Source organism: Panicum virgatum, chromosome 3N, assembly GCF_016808335.1.
Source record: "Panicum virgatum strain AP13 chromosome 3N, P.virgatum_v5, whole genome shotgun sequence".
NCBI classification, from domain to species: Eukaryota; Viridiplantae; Streptophyta; class Magnoliopsida; order Poales; family Poaceae; genus Panicum; species Panicum virgatum.
The window spans coordinates 65327779-65348805 of NC_053147.1; the positions used below are offsets into that span (position 1 = coordinate 65327779).

General features: G+C 39.6%; 3 protein-coding genes and 1 long non-coding RNA gene across 9 annotated transcripts; 2 read left to right on the forward strand and 2 right to left on the reverse strand.

The window, feature by feature from the left end:
* Positions 1 to 858: 858 nt before the first annotated feature.
* LOC120668021 (protein FAR1-RELATED SEQUENCE 5-like) lies at positions 859 to 3711 on the forward strand. The gene is made up of 5 exons (XM_039947983.1): positions 859 to 957; positions 1045 to 1128; positions 1250 to 1324; positions 1420 to 3264; positions 3496 to 3711. Exons 1-5 carry the CDS (start codon positions 859 to 861, stop codon positions 3709 to 3711), a joined length of 2319 nt encoding a protein of 772 aa, XP_039803917.1.
* An 844-nt stretch (positions 3712 to 4555) lies between these two features.
* On the reverse strand, positions 4556 to 5909 carry LOC120666803. Its single transcript, XM_039946750.1, has 6 exons — positions 5818 to 5909; positions 5622 to 5720; positions 5403 to 5534; positions 5204 to 5307; positions 5026 to 5122; positions 4556 to 4942 (listed from the first exon to the last, which is right to left on the reverse strand). Exons 1-6 carry the CDS (start codon positions 5875 to 5877, stop codon positions 4841 to 4843), a joined length of 594 nt encoding a protein of 197 aa, XP_039802684.1. The 5' UTR covers positions 5878 to 5909; the 3' UTR covers positions 4556 to 4840.
* A 1977-nt stretch (positions 5910 to 7886) lies between these two features.
* Positions 7887 to 9568, reverse strand: LOC120666806. Its single transcript, XR_005671866.1, has 3 exons — positions 9481 to 9568; positions 8981 to 9161; positions 7887 to 8552 (listed from the first exon to the last, which is right to left on the reverse strand). It is a non-coding gene; the product is annotated as an uncharacterized LOC120666806 (long non-coding RNA).
* A 2371-nt stretch (positions 9569 to 11939) lies between these two features.
* On the forward strand, positions 11940 to 19995 carry LOC120666795 (protein DA1-related 1-like). Of its 6 annotated transcripts, none has more exons than XR_005671863.1 (14): positions 11940 to 12313; positions 12394 to 12454; positions 12650 to 12712; positions 13277 to 13415; positions 13644 to 13737; positions 13889 to 14090; positions 14475 to 14595; positions 14677 to 14760; positions 14890 to 15009; positions 15736 to 16203; positions 16288 to 16347; positions 16455 to 16573; positions 19128 to 19186; positions 19310 to 19995. XR_005671863.1 is itself a non-coding variant. In XM_039946738.1 (14 exons), the coding sequence occupies exons 4-14, from the start codon at positions 13314 to 13316 to the stop codon at positions 19639 to 19641; spliced, it is 1506 nt and encodes a 501-aa protein (XP_039802672.1). In that variant the 5' UTR covers positions 11964 to 12313; positions 12394 to 12454; positions 12650 to 12712; positions 13277 to 13313; the 3' UTR covers positions 19642 to 19995. The 6 variants fall into 6 exon arrangements, 5 of the variants coding, with proteins under 5 accessions (XP_039802675.1, XP_039802676.1, XP_039802674.1 ...); XM_039946738.1 differs by having other exon boundaries at positions 11964 to 12313; positions 15991 to 16203; XM_039946739.1 differs by having other exon boundaries at positions 12040 to 12313; positions 12394 to 12567; positions 15991 to 16203.
* Positions 19996 to 21027: the final 1032 nt, after the last annotated feature.

The following is a 21027-nucleotide window of genomic DNA, read 5'->3' on the forward strand; positions in this document are numbered from 1 at the left end:
AAATATTAGTATGTTGTGACTTAAAAGAATATTGTGTTCGCTAAATTTTAAAGTAAGTAACAAGGACTACTAAGCGATCAGAGTTTGTACATACATGTAACCAGAAATTTGCAAGGGTGCGAGGCGTGATTGAAGGGTAGGCGGGCAAAAAAAATTAACAAGAACATTCTGTGAACACTAGAGGTAATTAACGAGAACATGGACCAAGATTGAGGTGCCGAAATTAAATTGAACGGAATTGAGCTCCTAAATTGAAGTTCCGACTCAGAAAAAAATCGAAATGGAGAGATCTGAACAAAACTGTAATCAAGGTATGAGAAATTAACAAGGGGATAGATCCCAATTGAGGTGGCAGAGTAAGATTCAAAGGAATTCCAGTCGAAATTAAAGTTTGGACACAGAGAAATCAAACCTAGCCATGTCGCCTCTCCCGTGTTGGTGCCCTTCAACTCGAAAAGGAAAGGGGAAAGTGACTTGAAGGAGTCCCTGGGGACAGAACGTTATCTGTTATGTTGTGACTCTGACGAGTGGACCCAAAGCTTTCTTTCAGTGCAAGTAAGAAAAGGACCCGTGATTTACAATCCTTCATCATAGTGCCAGGAGGAGCCACAGCAGCGGCGACGGGCGGAAAAACACCCAAAAAAATCTACCACTCAGTGAGATCTAGGACTCCATGGAACCGATTGGTGGAGCATCAAGATTAACTAAACCTCCACCAAACAAGAAATCTCCAGCACAGGTAAATTTGCGAAAAGAATTCATGAACCATTCACTGTTTGATGTATATTTCCATCAATTTCTTCGATGGAAATCAAAATTAATGGATTTCAGGAGTTTTGTTTTTCTTAAATTGCAGGAATGGCAAAGGCCAGTATCTCTATTCCCATCATTTGCTTCAATCAAATTCAGAAGAGAATGAAAGAAAGACAAGAAGAACTGAAGAAGAAAGTATCACAGGTAGATATGAAACTACTGATTCAGCATCAGTACTGAATATGTATTTTGTAGAACTAAACTAGAAGAACTGATGCTAAATATTTGCAGGTTGCTAAGCAATGTAAGGAAAAACAAATTTCACTTACAGAGAGAGTGAATGTAGCTTATGGAGAATTATCAGAACAAAACCAGGTAACATTTCTTAGTTCCATACTGAAAATGAACATATATTTCTTCCATATTGCAATAATTGCCAGGATGAACATAGATTAAATTATGATGGTGATAAATAATAAACTTGAAAATTTTGTAGGGTTCTGGAATGCAAGAACAAAATGACTTAGAGGCAAACCTGATGCATAAATTTGCAGAGAAGCAGTTGGTCAATGTGATTTGCACAAATTTTTAAAATGTGTAACATAAATGTTTTTTATTCTAACATAGAAAAATTTTGATATGCGGTTACTGAATGTGAAAATGCAGGAAGTAAGGATTTGTGGCAGGCAAGATATTCAAGATACTGCAAAAATGTTGAGAATTGATTCATATCAAGGTGATTCATATCAAGGAAATCTTGATGAAGCAGTAGAAGACTTAGTGATGATTACAGGAAGTGAAGGTCATGAAATGACAAACAATGCTGCACAAGTAGTACATGAGGATAATGTGTCAGATGATGAATCAATAGTAGCTAAAAATCAAGAGTATATATTCCCAAGCCCAGAAGAAGTCGAAAAATCTGCTGAACCTTCTGTTGGAATGGTGTTTGAGAGCCTGACAGAAGCTCAAAGGTATCTCAATGTCCATGGGCTCCTAAATGGATATGCAATCAGAAAGGGTACAAACTACTTGAAGAAGACATACCAACTAGAATGCAACAGAAGTGGAAAGCCAAAAGTTATGGAGAATGCACAAAGGATAAGAAGAAGGAATTACATCCTGAAAACAGGTTGCAAGATGAAGGTTATAGTTAAACTGATAAATGGAAAATGGATTTTCACAAAAGTCGACAGTGAGCATAATCACAATGTAGTGTCTTCTCCTTCCCTGACTAAGTTTTTCTTGAACCACAAAAGGATGACAGAGGATGAGAAAGCATTCTCCAAGATTTTGCAAGACGCAAGAATTAAGCCTATAAAAATCATGTCAATATTCAGAGAATTGAAGGAGAGTTTCAAAAATGTATTCTTCAATGCAAAGAACTTGGACAATCTGAAGCAAAAGGAGCGCATCAAAACAAGAAATTCAGACATTGAAACAACAGTAAATTATTTAAAGAAAGTACAGAATGAAAACCCAAGTTTTTACTATACTATGAGAATGGATGAAGAAAACATAGTGAGAAGCATATTTTGGACAGATGCTAGAGGAAGAATGGATTATGACTTGTATGGAGATTTCATATCGTTTGATACAACTTTCAATACAAACATGTATAACATGCCTTTTGCACCAATAGTGGGGATAAATGGACATGGGAAGAATGTGATATTTGGATGTGCTCTAATTGAAGATCAAACTACTGAAACTTTTGAATGGGTGTTTAGAACTTTTGTTGAGACTATGAGTGGCAAGAAACCCAAGATAATAATGACAGACCAAGATGCAGCAATGAAAAAAGCAATTGCAAATTATATGCCAGATGTCATTCATAGGCTTTGCATCTGGCACATAATGAAAAATCTGCATGAGAAATGTGGATGCTTCATGAGCCAAAAGCACAGAGAAGGGATGGAGAAAAGGCTAAATGAACTAGTTTATGATTCACTCCATGTAGCAGAATTTGAATCTGGATGGCAAACAATGCTACAAGATTATGATGCAGAAAAAAATGAGCACCTACAACTTATGTACAGATTGAGAAAGTTGTGGGTTCCAGTATACTTCAAAGATACAATGTGTCCATTCATCCATTCTACTTCAAGGAGTGAGAGCACAAACTCATATTTCAAGGATTATGTAATTCCTAAAGATACGATAGAGAATTTCATGAGGCAGTTCGAAATAATACAAGAAGCAAGCATTGTCAAGGAGGATGAAAACATGTTTACAAGTTTAGTAAAAGAACCAACATATTGCACACATCAGTGCATTGAAAGACATGCAACAAAACTTTATAATAGAGACATTTTTGTGAAATTTCAAGAAGAACTGTTCAATTCAAGCGCATTCTCAGTGAATGAGATCATAAAGGATCACAAGTACACAATTGTAAAGAATTGTTTCTATAAGAATGCCGAGTTCTGGAAGGACAAGTTCATCATAGAAGTTGATAGAATAAAGCAAGAGTTCAAATGTGAATGTTGTAAGTTACATAGGGATGGTCTGGTATGATGTCATATTCTAAGACTATTTACTCAGCTTGGAATCAACAAACTCCCAGATTCATGCATAAATAGAAGGTGGACAAAAACCTACAAAGAAGAAGAGCTTGAGAAGCAGAAAAAGAAATGCATAGAAGACCCAGGATGTACCAAAGCTCAAAAGGCAATTAGATATACTATGGTGAACAACAAAGTGACTGCTATATGGTCTGATATATGCAACAATGCTGCACAGAGCAAGGAATTTCTTGAAGGGTTAGAAAGATTTCATGAGAAGATGTTGAAAGAAAAAGAAGGTACACATCAAGAAGTTGAAAAGCAGAATGCTTTGAAGGATCCACTGATTGGTGAAGGCAAATCAGTGCCGAAAGGAAAACGCATGAAACATCCTATAGAACCAACTGTGGAGGAGAAGAAAAAAAAGGCAAAGGAAAAGGAACAAGGAAAGTAGACGGCATAGATAAAGTATTTAGATTGTGCATTTGCTACAGTATTATGATAATGTTGTGATACCTTATTTAAAAATGTTGCAAACAACTTACCAGGACATTGGTTATTCAAAATGGGGAAGTGGAATATTGCAAAATATGTGATGTTCAATAGTTGGTTCATTGGCGACAGAACGTCTGTGATTTTAAGTTTGATTGGAACTATATTATTATAATGTTGAAAATAGTTATATATAAATGTTGTTCTGAAACTACGAAGTTGCTGGAAAAGTTTAATTTTAAATTTGTAGAATGTTGCTTGCGTAGAATTTATGATTATCAATTTGAGGAAAAAAGTTGATAATGAGATAATGAAATGTTGATAATGAAATAATAAAATGTTGAAGTAGTTTCATGTAAATATTGATATCAGAAAAACTAATTGTTTAAAATATTGAAACAAAACTTATGAAAACATGTGGGCAACATAACCATTTTAATATTCATGTTTTGCGCTATTAGACAATAATAAGATGAAGTAGTAGGAAGTGTAATGTAACGGTACGAACACTTTAAAAACGGTTGGTAATTAACATATGAAATTTGAAATGTGCATTTGTTAATGTAGAACAGAATTCACAGTTTTGTTGAAAAGAAGATAGCAAATGTTGAAGTACCCTAATTGAAATGTTGAAGTCAACAAAAATAATTGTCGAATAAAATATGGAGAGCGTAACCACAACCGTGACAAAGAACATGTACAAGGAAATAGCATTAATACTACAGTAAATACACGATAAACCAGAAAGTATAGACAAGCAAGGAGAACCCATGTTATCTAGTATTAGATGAGCAAACAGCACTTGCAGTGGACAAATCTAAGGAAGCATGGATAAGCCATGTTTTGTAGCATTACATAACCAACACCACTGGCTAAACCCTAAAACAGCACTAAGAATACGTGCATGAGATAACATCCCAGACAACAGCAGTCTGCCATTACATCACCAACATCACTTTCAATGGAGAAGTCTAGGGGAAGCAAAAGATAGGCTATACTCGGTAGCATTACATAACCAAAGCTAAGATGAGCACTAAGAATATGTACAAGAGATAAAACCCCAGTTGCACTAAAGTTATATAGTAGGAAGACTATGCAGCTAACTCAGTCTCTGGTAACAGACGGGAATACATGTTCAGTGGAGAGTAGAAAATCTTGTATGCAACTATTTTCCGATACTCTGCCACAACAAGCTGAAATCACAAAAAAATGAAAAATTGAATGAACTTTGATCTATGTTATTCAACAGATGAAATGAAACAATTTAATGACAAACCTGGTCAAATTCTCTGACATTTAAACCATCAAAACAATACATGTAGAGAATACAGTAGAATCCACAGTCAAGACTTACAGCTCGACGAGTTTCATTACTGCATATATTTGAAAACCAATTATTAAACATTGAGTAGAAAAATTTGCTTAAACCTTCAGTAAAAAGGTTTAGTACATACACTACAGCTTCGCAAGGATAGCTAGGAGGTGAATATGGCTTGAAATGCTTGAAACCTTGAGTAGAAATATTTGCCTCGAAGCATGCAGTTGTAAAATTTGTGGCCTAGAACAATAAAACAATTAATATTTTATACACAACATAGTTTATAATACTTAAACATTGATTAAGAAAAAATCAGATGGGATAGAAAACCATACAAGGTTTTGAATCATACGAACAACATCATGTTCAGACGTGATTTTCACAGAATCAAAGAAATTGATTGTCTTGTAGAGAAGATTAACACAAATCAGAACCCAATGACACTGAACTATCACAGGGAAAAATATCTGTAGAAGAAAATAAAAAAAACTTAAGAAATGAAAAATTGCCATGAAATGAATCAGGGGGAAGCGATTACATAGATTTATACTAACCAGATCAGCAGTGGTTATTGATAGAAGTTCAAGAGCTTTCTTAATCTCAGCAATGCAAGCACTGGATTGAAATACAGAAGGGCTAACAAGCAACTTTTTCTGGGAAAACGAGTAACTATTAGAATTGTATTGTAGAAACTAAAACACACTAGTAAAACAAAGATAGTAAGAAACAAAACCAAAGCAGTGATTATACCGCAAGAGATGGAGATAGTGCAATTTTCTTGCGATCAGACTTGTCAAACAAGTATTTCATTGGTTTACCATTGAAAATAGAATAGTAAACTGACATTAAAGTATCTGTGATATCTCTATACTTATTTAGAGATTTCTGAAACTCCTGGTAAGAAACCTCCATATCATCAACTTTGACAAAAGGAGCACTGCAAAAAAAATGAATATAAGTTAACAATTTTTTGATATTTTTTTATTTTATTGGAAATGCAAATTAATATGACAAAGAGCACTAACTTTTTCTTGAACTTTGCATATTTGACACCATTGCTACAAACATAATTCTTATAGAAATTTTCAGTCTGGTCATCAACTTTGACAACTAGAGCAGGTAGTGGTTAGACAATAGCTTCTGCAACCTTCCTCTTCTTTCTATTTTTCAAGTCTATTGTACTTGGACCAAAGCTTGAGGTCGTGTTGACTATAGGAGGAGCTGAATGGAATAAAAAAATTAAATAATGTGAACAGAGTACAAGAACTAGTCATTTTATGCACAGGGTGTAGAATTTAATCTCACCAAATGTTGAAGCAATTGTCGGAGAAGCATAACTCATAGCAATATTAATGCCAGCTGAAATATTAGGAGAACTGATAGGAGAGATTTGTTGAGCCAATAAATTGGAAACATGTCCAGACGTGTTGATGTGGAGGCCATTTAAGATTTCATTTGCATCTTCAAAAGAACCACTAATTGTAGATTTATCTATATTGGGATCAGGGACTGAATCACGAGAAAGATGAGAATTTAAATCGGATTGAACTTCATTCTCAGGTTGATCACGAGAACTTGAATAATGAAATTGAGTATCATGATCATGAGCATTACCCTTTGAGCCATCTGATTTTCCTAAATGAATATGGCAATCTTGATTACTATAAGAGGAACATGGAGATTGACTATTAACCAAAAAACGACCATGGACATTACCAGTTGACTGAACATTGATAGAAACATATGGTACTTGACCATATAATGGAACATCATGGTCATGAAAGGAACCATGTACATTTCCAGAATTAATGCTCTCTTCATTATCTGATTCTTCAGGAATCTGTTCATGAAGTTGAGGCGAAGAATGACGAACTTCAAAAGGAGTAACATCTGATAAAACATTATGAGCAGCAGCATATGATTGAGGAATAGTATCATGAAATTCAGAAGGGTGACGATGTGATGCAGCAATACCAGACACATCTTGAGCAGGTTGGGTTGAACCTTTTTAAAAAAGAATATGTTTTAGCAATAATATACAATGAGCAAACATGAATTAGAAGGGATAGCAATGAACCAACTACCTTTAGAACAAGAAGGAATTGAAGATTTTAGATTTTCCACAGAACACTTAAGGGCTTCAATTTCCTGTAACTTTGACTTATACATATTATTGAATTCAGATGTAAAGCCACGAACTCGATTATCAAGAGCTTGATTAAAACTTGATTGCAGAAAAGTTAAATCATCCTTCCACAAAGCCTTTTGCTTTGCAACTAAATGCTGCACATCAGCGTGAAGTGCCTAAAAAGAAAAAAATGATAATGAGAAAGCCAAAAAGAAGAAGAATAGAACTCTAATAATATAAGGAACATGAATGGAGATAAGGAAAAACAAACTTACAATGGGTGGCAAATCACGGTCATCAGGCTGAGCAGTGTAATATGGAGTCTGTGTTATATCTCGAAACTGAAAACAACCAAATAAATGTTGAATAAGGAACATAGAAAAGTTAGAATAGATATTGCACAATATTGAATCTAAGTAACGTAAATATTGCATAAGTCATGGACACCTACTGGTCGCATTCCGTAAACATGAGGGCGAGCATGGTTGTTCCTATCGATTTCCATGATGAAATCAAAATCACTTGAAGATAAGTCGCAAATCCTAGGCACACCATAGCTCAAGCTGTGGACATATGTACTATGTTGTGGCAAATCAAAGAAATTAGCATACACAATTTGAAAAATGAAGAAAAGCAGGTAACATTATCAAAACTATAAAAATGTATAAACATTGAATAAGAACATAAACACTTACAGCCAGCAATGGTAAACATCCCTCCATATAAAAGTGTTTCAAAGCAACAGCATTTCCAAGACTATCCCTCAACTGGTGAAAGCGGTGTACTTCATGCATAATGACATGCAAGATTTCATCAGCCCAGTCCAGTTTTGGTAACAGCTCAAGATCAACCAAGGAGTACAAATACTCAACACATAAGGTATTAGATTTGCTAGGCATAAGAATGGTGGATATCAAGAAAAGCATAAAGCGCCTCATAAATGTTGTTTCATCTTCTTCCTGACTCATCAATTGAATGCACTTGCTTATTGGATATGATTTGCCATCCTTCTATTCAGATTTGAACTGTTCGACAAGTGCCTCTACCTCAAAATCAGAACTATCAACTTCTACTTGCATAGTTCCATATGGAATACCAAGAACTTTGACAACCATTTCCTTAGTAAATCTAATTGTCTTGTTTTTCAGCATGAACTCATATGAAGTAGCATAAGTATTAGACATAACCCACTCAATAAATTGAACTGGGACTCTGAAACTCTTGATACCAAACAGAAATCCAAATACATGTTTCTCAATGAAACCCTTCTGAACAGGAATCAGATTTTTGATAATCTAGCGACACGAGCAGTAGACCATCTTGACTTAATATGCTTCCCATCCCCATCCTCATCAGACTACATAAAACATAACATAAATTAAGGAAACACATATTCATAAGTAAGATAGATAGTTTGAGGAGAAACAAATTACACTTAAAGAAACATTCAACAAGATTATGTCATTTCAAATAATTCAAGAAGCTAGGAATACGAAGGAAAACATAACAATTTCAGGTAATCAACAAATATCATTACAAAGAGTAATTAAGGAAAGAATCAACAGGAATATGCCATTAAAATTTATGTGCCTCCCATCTCAATTTTAATTTCATCATAGAACATAACTATATTATAATCCAGTTGTCCATACAAGTGTAGATGTGACAAAACCATTTTACAAAACTTGAATAAAAATCCAAACAAGCAGAAAGCAATCGAAATATTTACCCAGATTTAGAAATTAGCCAAACATTTAACTAGATTAGCCGAAACATTTTACAAACCTCATCAATCAAGTCCACTTTCCTCGATCTCTCGGCAGCCACTCGACAAGAACGACGCCTCTTCACTGTGCGAGTAGCAGATGCTAAATCCGGAGAACCACGGGAACTAGACTCTCCCAAGGCACGTCGTCGTTTAGGAGCCATCACCACGCCTCAAACAACAAAAAGAGAATCGAAGAACCTACCCAACCAGAAATCATCCACAAAGTTAAGAAGGATGGAGACGAGGCCAAGGGATGAAACAAAGAACAAACATGCAGGGAGGATAGACAATAAATACTCACTGGAAAGGACCAAGGACCGAGGAAACTAGAATGAAATCATCGATCTGCAGAACACATCCGCCGCCGCCAAACCCTAGCCCAGACTCTTCTCCGCCTCCTCAAAGAACACGGCAGGAGAGGCGACGAAATCATCCACAAAGTTAAGAAGGATGGAGACGAGGCCAAGAGATGAAACGAAGAACAAACATGCAGGGAGCATAGACAATGAATACTCACTGGAAAGGACCGAGGAAACTAGAATGAAATCATCGATCTGCAGAACACATCCGCCGCCGCCAAACCCTGGCCCAGACTCTTCTCCGCCTCCTCGAAGAACACGGCAGGAGAGGCGACGGCAAAATGGTCTCAAACGGAACGGAAAAAGGAAGCGGAACGGTTAAAGGTTCGGCGCATCAAATCGGACGGCTCGGGGCACATTGCACGAATCTCAAACACTGGAAGGTGAGGGAGGAAAAAATCTTGTGGAAGATGTATAGGATCCGCGCATCCCCACCCCCGTTCAGCGGCGGCCCGGCGGCCGGAGAAGGGAAGACCTGGTTGTGCCACCTCCTGGGGGAGGGGGGGGGGGGCAGGTTGGGCCTTTCCTTGTCTATGGGCTGGCATCTGGATGGGCCCTTTTTTCTCATGGCCTTGATCTTGGGCTCCCGGCCCAATGTATAAGAAAAGGAAAAAGGACTTTTTCCGAAAAGGAAATAAATAGAGTTTGCCCTGGCCCATGGGCCACTTCATCAACGACAGATAAACTATCTCAGCTGAAAAATAGCAACCCTAAAAAAAAAGGAAAAATAGCAGTTTCTTCCTCCTGATCAGATGTTTCTTTCAGTTGGAGGAGTCAGATCCTCAGAGATGATCTTTTCAGCTTTCTTGAGCTTGGTCGTGCCTGAGTGCTGACTCAAAAGTAGGAGTATGTTCTTTCTGTGGGCCCATGGTTTTTATCCATGGCTGCCATGATTTTTGCATTGGATAATAGAGTTGTGAGTTGGAGGTTGCTGGGGTATGATTAGGACAAAGAAAGTTTGGCTGGGTACGCATCATCTTTCAGATGTGCATTAAACAAATGCTCTTTTGTCGTGCCATTATAGTGGAGAACAATGAACATATATGGGCCTCAGAGATGACACATCAGGAGGCTACAAAAAGATGCCATCATTTGGTGATGACGGCATGGCTGTCACCTTTCACCAAACGACTTTGATCTATTGCCAGCGTGTTAACAAGTCAGAGCATGTAGTACAATTGTTCATATCTTAGTTTCACCACGTTCAGTGTAACATCAGCCAACCAATCATAATCCTCCCACATGCCATGATGGGGTTTACTAAATTTTGCCGAATTTGTTGTGGCACGACGCGGTGGGAGTCAAACAGGGCATGAATTTTGTTTCCCAAAAATGAATAGAGCATGAATTTTGAGTATATGACTCTTATGAGCGAGTTGTACCTAACATGCATGGGCAGAAGAACCTGCTGGCCACATGGTGTGCCGTAGAGCCAAGAGAAGTTGTAGATTGACTATGCATGACCTACTACATCTATGCATGACCTACTACATCTTGTGAGGTCAAAACAAAATATAGATTTTGCAACTTACTCCCTCTGTTTCAAATTATAAGTTATTCCAAGAATCTTGGAGAGTCAAAGTTTTTTTTTCAAATTTGACCAAAATTATATAACAAAATAATAACATTTATGATACTAATTAAATATCATTAGATTCTTTGTTAGCTATATTTTCATAGTATACCTATTTGATGTCATAAATCTTTATGTTTCTCTCTATAATTTTGGTCAAACTTTGAGATTGTTTGACTCTCCAAGATTCTTAGAATCACTTATAATTTGGAACGGAGGGAGTAGCTAACATGTCACAAGGATAGAAAAAATTATAGGACATGTAGCTTTGTCAATATGAATAATGCAAGTGTAGCAGTTTTATTTATTTATTTTCCTTCTGTGTGGTTGCAAAGACATGTTATCAGCTACTATGTGATTGATTGCTCTCTTATTCCGTACAGGTAGGTACTGTACCAAGCGAGGTGCCAATGGTTTAGTTGGAGTGATATACAATGCTCGAGTGATTCCTCAACTTGTATGTGTAACTAGACATTTTTTTATCTGCTCGAGTTTGCACATGCATTCTTTTTTCTTGTTGAAAAAAATACTCGAAACTTTGGAAAGTGAAGTTGTTAATTGACCATGATACTCCCCAACTGACTCTCGAGATCCCATTTTTTTTTAAAAAAATAGGTGAAGATGTAATCCCCCATCAAATTGCTCCATTTTTCGAAAGTTTGGTGAAAAGTAGCATGGCCTTTCAAGTTGAAAATTCCAAGACTAGTAAACGTCCAAGCAAGCGTTGACTAGTCAACTCACTGGACCCACGCATCTCCAACTCCAATTCTCCATTCCAGCTGGGCAGTTACCGCGCGCCATCCCGAAATCCCCGCGTCACCATCTCCGCGCGACCGGCGTTCGACGAAATGCGACGCCACGCCGCGCGGCGCGCCCCCATGTGGCCGTGCGTCTCTTTCCTCGCCTCCTCCTCATCCCGCTGCCCCGCGCGCGCGCGAGGGAGGGCGTCGCTGTGCCAGCGCGGGGCGGACGTCACGTCACGTCACCCCCTCCTCGCCTGCTTTTCTTGACCCGGCTGCTGCGTCTCCACTCTCCACTACTCCGCCTCCCGCCGGCCCTGCCGTCCATGTCACGCCTCGGCTCCTTCCTTTCGCTTCCGCCTCCTCCCTTGCCCCTTGTCCTCTTCCCACCTCCTCCGGAATCTGGCAGCGCACCTACTTGTCGCCCGCCCCCTCGCTCGCTTTCCCGTCTCCGCTTTCTTTATCCTGCGGGCGGGGCGGGTGCGGTGGCGTTCTGTGTTCTTGGATCAAGGAAAAAAAGAGAGAGGAAAAAAAAACGAGCTTTCTATCTGCGGCCGGCGGTTAGCCTGTCGCTCGCTGGCTCACTCAAGCGGTTCATCCGCGTCTTCTTGGTGTGTGGCCAAGCGCGATTGCGGAACTCGAGCCTCTCGTTTTGGGAGTTTTTCGGATCACTTCGAGGTGAGAAGCTTTGTTGAATTGTGACGGTTTTGATGTAGTGTTTCGATTGGGCTTAGTAGCCTGATACTGCTTAACCACAGGGGCTCGGGGGAAAGGATGATCGCCAATTCGCCAGTTATCTTAGCTGGTTTTGATAGAATCGTGAGTCCCTTTGTTGACTGAATTCGCAGTTTATTTGGCAAAGAAGAATATAGTGCGTCACAAGAAATTAATCATCCAGTTGGATTGATATCCGCGTTTCTTCATTCTGTCTTGTGAGAGATCAACTTGATTTGCTCCCTTCAGCTTCAGCAGCGTTTTCCTCTAATGCGCTAATTTGTTTCTGTTATGATACAGGTCTGAATTGTTGAGAACATACTGGGTTCGTAGATTTTCTTTGCCGTTTCATCCTTAGACTAGGTATGGGATTAGAGATTTCCTGCTTTTACAGTCATGCTATGCCTTTTGCTAATACAGAAAAGGTGCTAAGGGACAGTTTAGTTCCCAAAATTTTTTGGGTGAAATTTTTTGGACAACGTTTGACCACTAATTAGAAGTATTAAACATAGATTAATTATAAAACTAATTACATGGATGGACGGAAAATCACGAGACGAATCTATTAAGATTAATTAATTCATCATTAGAGATTGGTTACTGTAGCACGACATTGTCCAATCATGGTCCAGTAAGGCTTAAAAGATTCGTCTCGCAATTTTCACCCGGGGGTTGTGAAATGGGTTTTGTCAGTTATTCACATTTAATACTCCTAATTAGTGGTCAAACATTGTCAGTTACTGTAGCACCCAAAAATTTTTGGAAACTAAACGGGCTCTAAAATAAACAAATACAGGATAGGTGCTCACTGATGAATGAGGACCATTTCATTTGCGGCTTGCCAGAAAACAATTTTTTTTTTCATTTGTAATTGCAACTCAATGGTTTCTCTAAGTTCTTCTGAATTTGTTATATTCTTTACTGCAGGATAGAGGAAATTTGATCATCACATAAGCTCAAGATCATGAGCTGGTTAAATAAAATTTTCAAGGGTTCAGTAAATAGAGTTTCAAGGGGTCACTATGACGGAGACTGGCATGAAGGCCATTCATCTGATTACAACAGAGTAGGCCTCTATCCATGCGCTTTGCTGTTATACAAAATCTGCCATGTGTATTCCTTTATCCTTTCTAGTTTCTACTGTAGCTAGTCATTTCTTGTTTCATATAACCTATGCCTAAAGAGAAGTTTTAGCCTTATACCTTTTAATGTGATTATTCATATTCTATAGATTGCATGATCCCAAGACAAAAAAAAAATTGTTATTCAATGGTGCTTGTCCTCATTACTGTAGGAAACTTATGGTGACAGTGATAATGAAGATATGGATCGTGCTATTGCATTATCACTAACAGAGGAAGATCAAAATAAGGGAAAAGCGGCTATTGGTTAGTGCTGGCCTGACTTTTTCGTATCCCCTTACTTCTTTGTTTATTTTATCATTATTTGCCTATCTCGCCTCATGTATAAAATTTATGTCCTTGGGAACAATGACTTTGGAAATGAAATCATAATACACCATTGCTGATTTTAATGTAGATACTCACTATAATTTGGATGAAGATGAACAACTTGCACGAGCACTGCAGGAGAGCCTGAATGCCGAATCTCCTCCTCGACAGAATGTTCCTGTTGAGAACGTACGTCGTCGATGGAATGTTCCTATTGAGGATGTGCCTTCTCGACAGTATGTTCCAGCAAAGGAGTCACCTCCACATGTTTACCCAGCAAGTGGATTCAGGTGTCTATTTCTTCCTCTGGTTTGTTTGGTATTTTAGTTGTAAGAAGTCACACAAGTCTCGTCCTGTTACATTATTCTATTAGAGACATGGTCTAAACATGTATGGTCAATTGGTCATATTGTGCTACCTTCCATGTAGAACATAGGCAGTTGGATGGTTGTGAAACGAGGTGAGAGAGCGGCGGGTGGGGGTGGGGGGGGGGGGGGGGGAGGGGGGTGGGGTTTGTCAATGTTGGATAACTCACGGAACAATTACCTCTACACATATGCTAGCAGGGCATGTGTGTTAAAGTTATCATGTGCGGCTGCAAATTTCATGGTCCACTCCGTCTATCTATTAGCATTCCAGCACTGACTTGACCAGAAGTACTGTTATTTGTGTAGGACTTGTGCTGGATGCCATAATCCAATTGGCCATGGCCGTTTCCTTAGTTGTATGGGTTCAGTTTGGCATCCTGAGTGCTTCAGATGTTTTGCTTGCAACAAGCCCATATCCGAGTATGAGGTATATGAGAGTAGTATGTTTGTATATATTAGTGTTCTTCAATTAAACCAACTGATTGATGATAGTTCTTCTTTTGTGCAGTTTGCTATGCACGACGATCAGCCGTACCACAGATCCTGCTACAAAGAGTTTTTTCATCCAAAATGCGATGTTTGTGACAACTTTGTAAGTGTCCACAATTCAATTGTATGGATAAGCATGAAAATATTAGTCAGAATTATATTTTTGATCTGTCTATAACTGTTACGTTTTTTGATCTGTCTATATAACTGTAGTTATGTTTTCCTTCCCTAGATTCCAACGAATAGAGATGGCCTCATTGAGTACCGAGCACATCCTTTCTGGATGCAGAAGTACTGTCCTTCACATGAAGATGATGGCACTCCTAGGTGCTGCAGTTGTGAACGAATGGAGGTCAGTACAGGATTTTATATCTGTCAATGCGAAAAGCTCCCCTGGTCAGTTCCTGGGTGGGAGCTGTTCACTTTTCACTAACATTTGAAACATACCACTTATTTACTTGAAATCAATAGATCACTATATGCCAGCATAAATATATGTAAGTAGCTATATCACTTCATTCCTATGCTCTTCTTGTTGCCAAAGGGCCTCTAGCTGAGTTGGTTAGAGGAACCCAGCGGCACTCCTCAGGTCCTGGGTTCGACTCCCCGTGGGAGCGAATTTCAGGCTGAGGTTAAAAAAATCCCCTCGCTGGCCCCGGTGCCAATGCACTGGTGTGGACGGCCCAGGTCGGCCTGAGGACCCTTACATGGCCCAGGCAGGGTTCCCATGGGCTACGGCCCCCAGTGTCAGGGCGGGGCCAGGGTTCGGGGATTTTCTCGGTCGGGGAAGCCGAGGCTTCTTCTAGAAAGTCAATACCGGTGGGGCGGTCTTTCCCCACCCGGCCGAGTTTTTTATGCTCTTCTTGTTGTCACAATTCTTGGTTTTTACCATGCACTCCGGTGCTAGAGTCTTAGGAATACCAGCACAGTATGTGGTACTCCAGCCAAGTTGTGGTTCTGGTTCATGTCACCAATGTGTTGTGTGGTGATAACTCCTGCATAGAGAGTTCAGATATGTTCGAGCAGTTTATAACCCAATTTTTCCAAACATAATACCTCTCAGTTAAAACTTTTGCAGAAATGATGACAAAATTGTAAGCAGGGTACTATTCCTAAGCCCATGCGATATGTAGGCTGGGCATAAAGTGGCAATAAACAGTTCTTTTGGTTCTACTGCAATCAACTTTTGTGCCTCAATTGGTTCTCAGTTCCTCAGCCACTATTCCTTTTCAACTAGTGGTCTATGTTATATGTTCCTGAAGATATTCCTACGACATTGCAAGTTACACTGTGTACCCATGTTCTTATATGTTCCTTCCATCCTGAAATTCAGCCTAGAGAGATCAAGTACATAACATTAGACGATGGGAGGAAACTCTGCTTGGAATGCCTCAATTCTTCGATAATGGATACTCCAGAATGTCAACACCTTTACATGGATATTCAGGAATTTTTTGAAGGTTTGAACATGAAAGTAGAACAGCAAATTCCATTACTTTTGGTTGAGAGACAGGCTCTGAATGAAGCATTGGAAGCTGAGAAAAATGTAAGTGATATGAAATAGCTATTTGGTGTGCACAAAACTTCACATATTCCCAAACTTATGCCATTTTATTTTGCTCTGTTTAAGGGGCACCACCTATCTGAAACCAGAGGTCTATGTCTTTCTGAAGAGCAAATTGTCAGAACGGTGAGTTCTTTAAATATTGATGCATTACTCTGTTCATTTGACTATTGGGCTACTGCCACGGGTAAAATTTTAAGATATGCATGTACTCATTGATGCTATTCTTCCAGATATTAAAAAGACCACAGATTGGGCCAGGAAACAGAATCCTAGATATGATTACAGGACCATACAAGCTGTCTCGGCGGTGTGAAGTGACTGCGATCCTTATATTATATGGTCTACCAAGGTACGTTCTTTTACCTTTATTTTTCCTCATTTATTGTTTTATTCAGATCATCCATCAAGCAGACTTCCGCCAGTTCCATTGGGAACCTTTAATGGACCATGAACTTATGATGTTCCGATATGTCAGCGCTCCTGCCTTACAAACAACAACAACAACAACAACATAGTTTTTTTCCCAAGCAAGTTGGAGTAGGCTAGAGATGAAACCCGAAAGAAATAAGTTCAATGTTCAGGCACATTGATAGCTATTCTCCAAGCGCTCCTATCCAAAGCTATCTCTTTAGAGATATTCCAATCCTTAAGGTCTCTCTTAACCGACTCATCCCACGTCAGTTTAGGTCTACCTCTACCCCTCTTTACATTATCGACCCGCTCAAGAACCCCATTACGCATCGGCGCCTCAGGAGGCCTTCGTTGGACATGTCCAAACCATCTCAGTCGATGCTGGGTAAGTTTCTCCTCAATTGGTGCCACCCTGATCCTATCCCGAATAACTTCGTTCCGGACTCTATCCCTCCTTGTGTGCCCGCAAAACCACCGCAATATTCGCATCTCTGCTACACTCAGTTGCTGGACATGTCGCCTTTTTGTAGGCCAACATTCAGCACCGTATAACATCGCCGGACGAATTGCTGTCCTATAGAATTTGTCTTTTACCTTTTGTGGCACTCTCTTGTCACAAAGGATGCCAGAAGCTTGCCGCCATTTCAACCAGCCAGCTGAAATTCTATGCCTAGCATCTTCATCAATGTCGTCATCCTTTTGTAGCACCGATCATAAATACCGAAAAGTATCCTTCTGGACCACCACTTGCCCATCTAGACTAACATCTCCCCCCTCATGCCTAGTCGCGCTGAAATCGCACATCATGTACTCGGTCTTGGTCCTACTAAGTCTGAACCCTTTCGACTCTAACGTGCGTCTCCACAGCTCTAACTTCCTATTAACCCCTGCCCTACTCTCGTCAACTAGCACCACATCATCAACAAAGAGCATACACCAAGGGATCTCACCTTGTATATCCCTTGTGACCCCATCCATCACTAAAGCAAATAAATAAGGGCTTAATGCTGACCCCTGGTGTAGGCCTATGTTAATAGGAAAGTCAGTGGTGTTGCCATCACATGTCCGGACAAACGTCGTCGCATCCTTGTACATATCCTTAATAAGGGTAATGTACTTAGTTGGGATTTTATGCTTCTCCAAGGCCCACCACACGACATTTCTCGGTACTTTGTCATATGTCTTCTCAAGGTCAATGAAGACCATGTGCAAATCCTTCTTCTACTCCCTATATCTCTCCATCAATTGTCGTATTAAGAAAATCGCCTCCATGGTTGACCTTCCAGGCATGAACCCAAATTGGTTTTGAGTCACACATGTCACTCTTCTTAGGCGATGCTCGATAACCCTCTCCCAAAGCTTCATCGTAAGACTCATCAGCTTAATCCCACGGTAGTTAGTACAACTTTGATCATCGCCTTTGTTTTTGAAGATAGGTACTAATATACTTCTCCTCCATTCTTCCGGCATCTTGTTTGACCGAAAAATGAGATTAAAAAGCTTAGTTAACCATACTATTGCTCTATCTCCTAGGCATCTCCACACCTCAATGGGGATACCATCAGGGCCCATCGGTTTACCTCCCTTCATCCTCTTCAAAGCCTCCCCGATCTCTACCTCCTAAATTCTCCTCACAAAACGTCTGTTGGTATCGTCAAAAGAGTCATCTAACTCAAGAGTAGGGCCATCACTCTCCCCATTAAATAACTTGTCGAAGTACTCTATCCATCTATCCATGATCTCCTCATCCTTCACTAGCAGTCGATCTGTCCCATCATTAATGCATTTGATTTGGTTGATGTCTCTTGTCTTCCGCTCGCGGATCCTAGCCATCCTATAAATGTCCTTCTCCTATTCTTTCGTGCCTAGCCGCTGATACAGGTCATCATACGCCTTACCCTTTGCTACACTCACAGCTCGCTTTGCAACCCTCTTCGCTAATTTATAGCCCTCGATGTTGGCTGCACTCTTATCAAGGTGGAGGCGCTTGAAACACTCCTTCTTCTCCTTAATAGCCCTTTGCACCTCGTCGTTCCACCACCAGGTGTCTTTCCCCTCCTGTTTGCCTCTCCTACTCATGCCAAACACCTCTGAGGCCACCTTTCGAACACATGTTGCCATCTTTAACCACATGTCATCTGCGTCTTCTCCTTTTTCCCAAGGCCCCTCACCTAACATCCTTTCCTTAAACACTTGTGCCGCTTTCCCTCTAAGCTTCCACCACTTTATTCTCGCAATCTTGGCACGTTTGTCCCGGTGGACACGTACCCGAAGACGAAAGTCCGCCACCACAAGCTTGTGTTGAGGGACAACACACTCCCCAGGTATCACCTTACAATCTAAGCAATCACGTTTATCCTCCCTCCTAGCAAGGATAAAGTCGATCAGCGCTCCTGCCTTCTTTTCAAAAAAAAAAAAACTTATGATGTTCCCATGTTTGAAGCATAGCTAGATAGGTCTTCTTACTTCTCATTAATATAATGGCTGCACAGGTTACTAACTGGCTCCATTCTTGCCCACGAGATGATGCATGCATATCTTCGTCTCAAAGGTAACTTGTTTATGCTAACATTTTTTTTGGACCTCAATGTATCGTCATCACTTTATGCACTTTTTTTCTTCCATAAAAAGGACAATTTCTACTCCTAGTGCTGACATGATTTTCTTTCTATAGGTTTCCGAAATCTTAGTATTGAGGTTGAAGAGGGCATCTGCCAAGTTCTGTCCCACCTTTGGCTAGAGTCAGAAATCATCGCCGGTTCCAGTAGCAATGTCGCATCCAGCTCAGCGGCATCGTCATCGTCATCTTCAGCTCCTACCTCTTCCAAGAAGGGTGCAAAGACCGAATTTGAGAAAAAGCTCGGGGCATTCATCAAGAATCAGATTGAAACGGATTCTTCGGAGGCGTATGGAGGCGGGTTCAGAGCTGGCTACCCGGCTGTCGAGCGCTATGGCTTGAGAAGGACCCTGGATCACATTAAGCTGACAGGGTCTTTCCCCTATTGAAGTATCTGTAACTGAAGCAAATGAGGCGCAATTCAACCTGCGGTGGTGCTGCATATTCTGGAAGATATGGTTTAAAATAGACATACATACCAAAGGAGAGAAATAGGCTGTAAATCAAAAGGAAAAAGGATGATTCACTGGAGTAATATAAATTTGCAAATTCTGGGAGACAATACACAAGAGACTTCAGATAAAGAGTTTTCTAATCCTCAGTTGTCCCATTCTTATCAAACATCACAATTTTTAGATTCAGGGAATAGTGCAATTACCTAGTTGTTAAACAGTTCGTGTAAAAGTAAATCCTATAGCTAGCTAGGACACCAACTAGTTTGGCTATAACGAATTTGATGCTAATGGTGTTTCTTTGCTTGACATGTCAGACGTCGCAAGCGTTCACGCATTGGCCGCTCGCAAACCATCAGTGGCAGTGGCGGCTGTTGCCTATAGCCACTGTGTAGGACCCACTGAAAACTCTTTCCCTCCCTCTACCGACCATTCCCCATTTTTTTCCCCTTCCTCAACGCAGGCGCTCATGTGAAACAACGAAGGGTCTGTTTGGGAGAGTTTTACCGGCTTCGGTTTCACCTGTTTTGTGCAAATCGAGATACTCTAGCGTGAAACCGTTTTATAAGCGGGGTAAAAAATGAACTAGAAGTTGAATGAAGCTATTTTTTTTTTTACTTCACCGGTGAAGCTGATCTGGGAGAGTCCTTCCAAACGGTCCCGAAATCTCCTGTGTAAAAGGGATTGAGAGTGATTCATTAGTTGCCAATAGCTGTAGCTAAAATAGAGAGTGAAGGTTAAGCAAACTAGATATTGTATTACAAATTACAATCGGATTCTTTTTAGATTGCAATGTGAATATTTAATGGGATAGAAGTTTGGATGTTTGAATTTCTTTTAGATGAAGAAAGATTTATTAATACATTTTTAGGCTCCGCAACAAACCAAATACATGGAGTCATTAAAAAAGAAAATAAAGGAATAAAACTCAATGCGCTCTAATCAACATGGAATTTCAAACTCAACATGTAGCTCAAAACCATCTACCAATCATATATTCCGAGTTTAAAATAATTTCTGGAGTTAGATTATAAATGACCAAATCTAAAATTCCAGAGCTGGAGATCTACCTAACAAATCGATAATCCAACAATTTGCATAGATATGTTTCACATTTTATATGAAGCTTGTGAATAATGAATTTGATTTATTAGGATGGTATATAAATTAGAAATGCTTGTACAGAGAGGAGAATATGGTTCCACCGGGTTCTTAAACTGTAAAACAGTTTTTTTTTTAAAAAAATGTTGAAGTTTACCGATGGAAAACTGGTTCGGGATTCGATAGGGTTTATATTCATATCGCACTGCACGGGAGTCGGTA

What these genes read in the sequence shown, in the direction of transcription:
- LOC120668021 (XM_039947983.1), top strand. Translation starts at nt 859, where the DNA reads ATGGCAAAGGCCAGTATCTCTATTCCCATCATTTGCTTCAATCAAATT. An exon ending in TGAAGAAGAAAGTATCACAG is followed by an intron (nt 958 to 1,044) that starts GTAGATATGAAA and finishes AAATATTTGCAG; the next exon opens with GTTGCTAAGCAATGTAAGGA. An exon ending in CAGAGAAGCAGTTGGTCAAT is followed by an intron (nt 1,325 to 1,419) that starts GTGATTTGCACA and finishes GTGAAAATGCAG; the next exon opens with GAAGTAAGGATTTGTGGCAG.
- LOC120666803 (XM_039946750.1), bottom strand. Translation starts at nt 5,877, where the DNA reads ATGAAATACTTGTTTGACAAGTCTGATCGCAAGAAAATTGCACTATCT. An exon ending in CACTATCTCCATCTCTTGCG is followed by an intron (nt 5,721 to 5,817) that starts GTATAATCACTG and finishes TCGTTTTCCCAG; the next exon opens with AAAAAGTTGCTTGTTAGCCC. An exon ending in TTCGTATGATTCAAAACCTT is followed by an intron (nt 5,308 to 5,402) that starts GTATGGTTTTCT and finishes TTATTGTTCTAG; the next exon opens with GCCACAAATTTTACAACTGC.
- LOC120666795 (XM_039946741.1), top strand. Translation starts at nt 13,314, where the DNA reads ATGAGCTGGTTAAATAAAATTTTCAAGGGTTCAGTAAATAGAGTTTCA. An exon ending in GCGATGTTTGTGACAACTTT is followed by an intron (nt 14,761 to 14,889) that starts GTAAGTGTCCAC and finishes TTCCTTCCCTAG; the next exon opens with ATTCCAACGAATAGAGATGG. An exon ending in AAGAGCAAATTGTCAGAACG is followed by an intron (nt 16,348 to 16,454) that starts GTGAGTTCTTTA and finishes CTATTCTTCCAG; the next exon opens with ATATTAAAAAGACCACAGAT.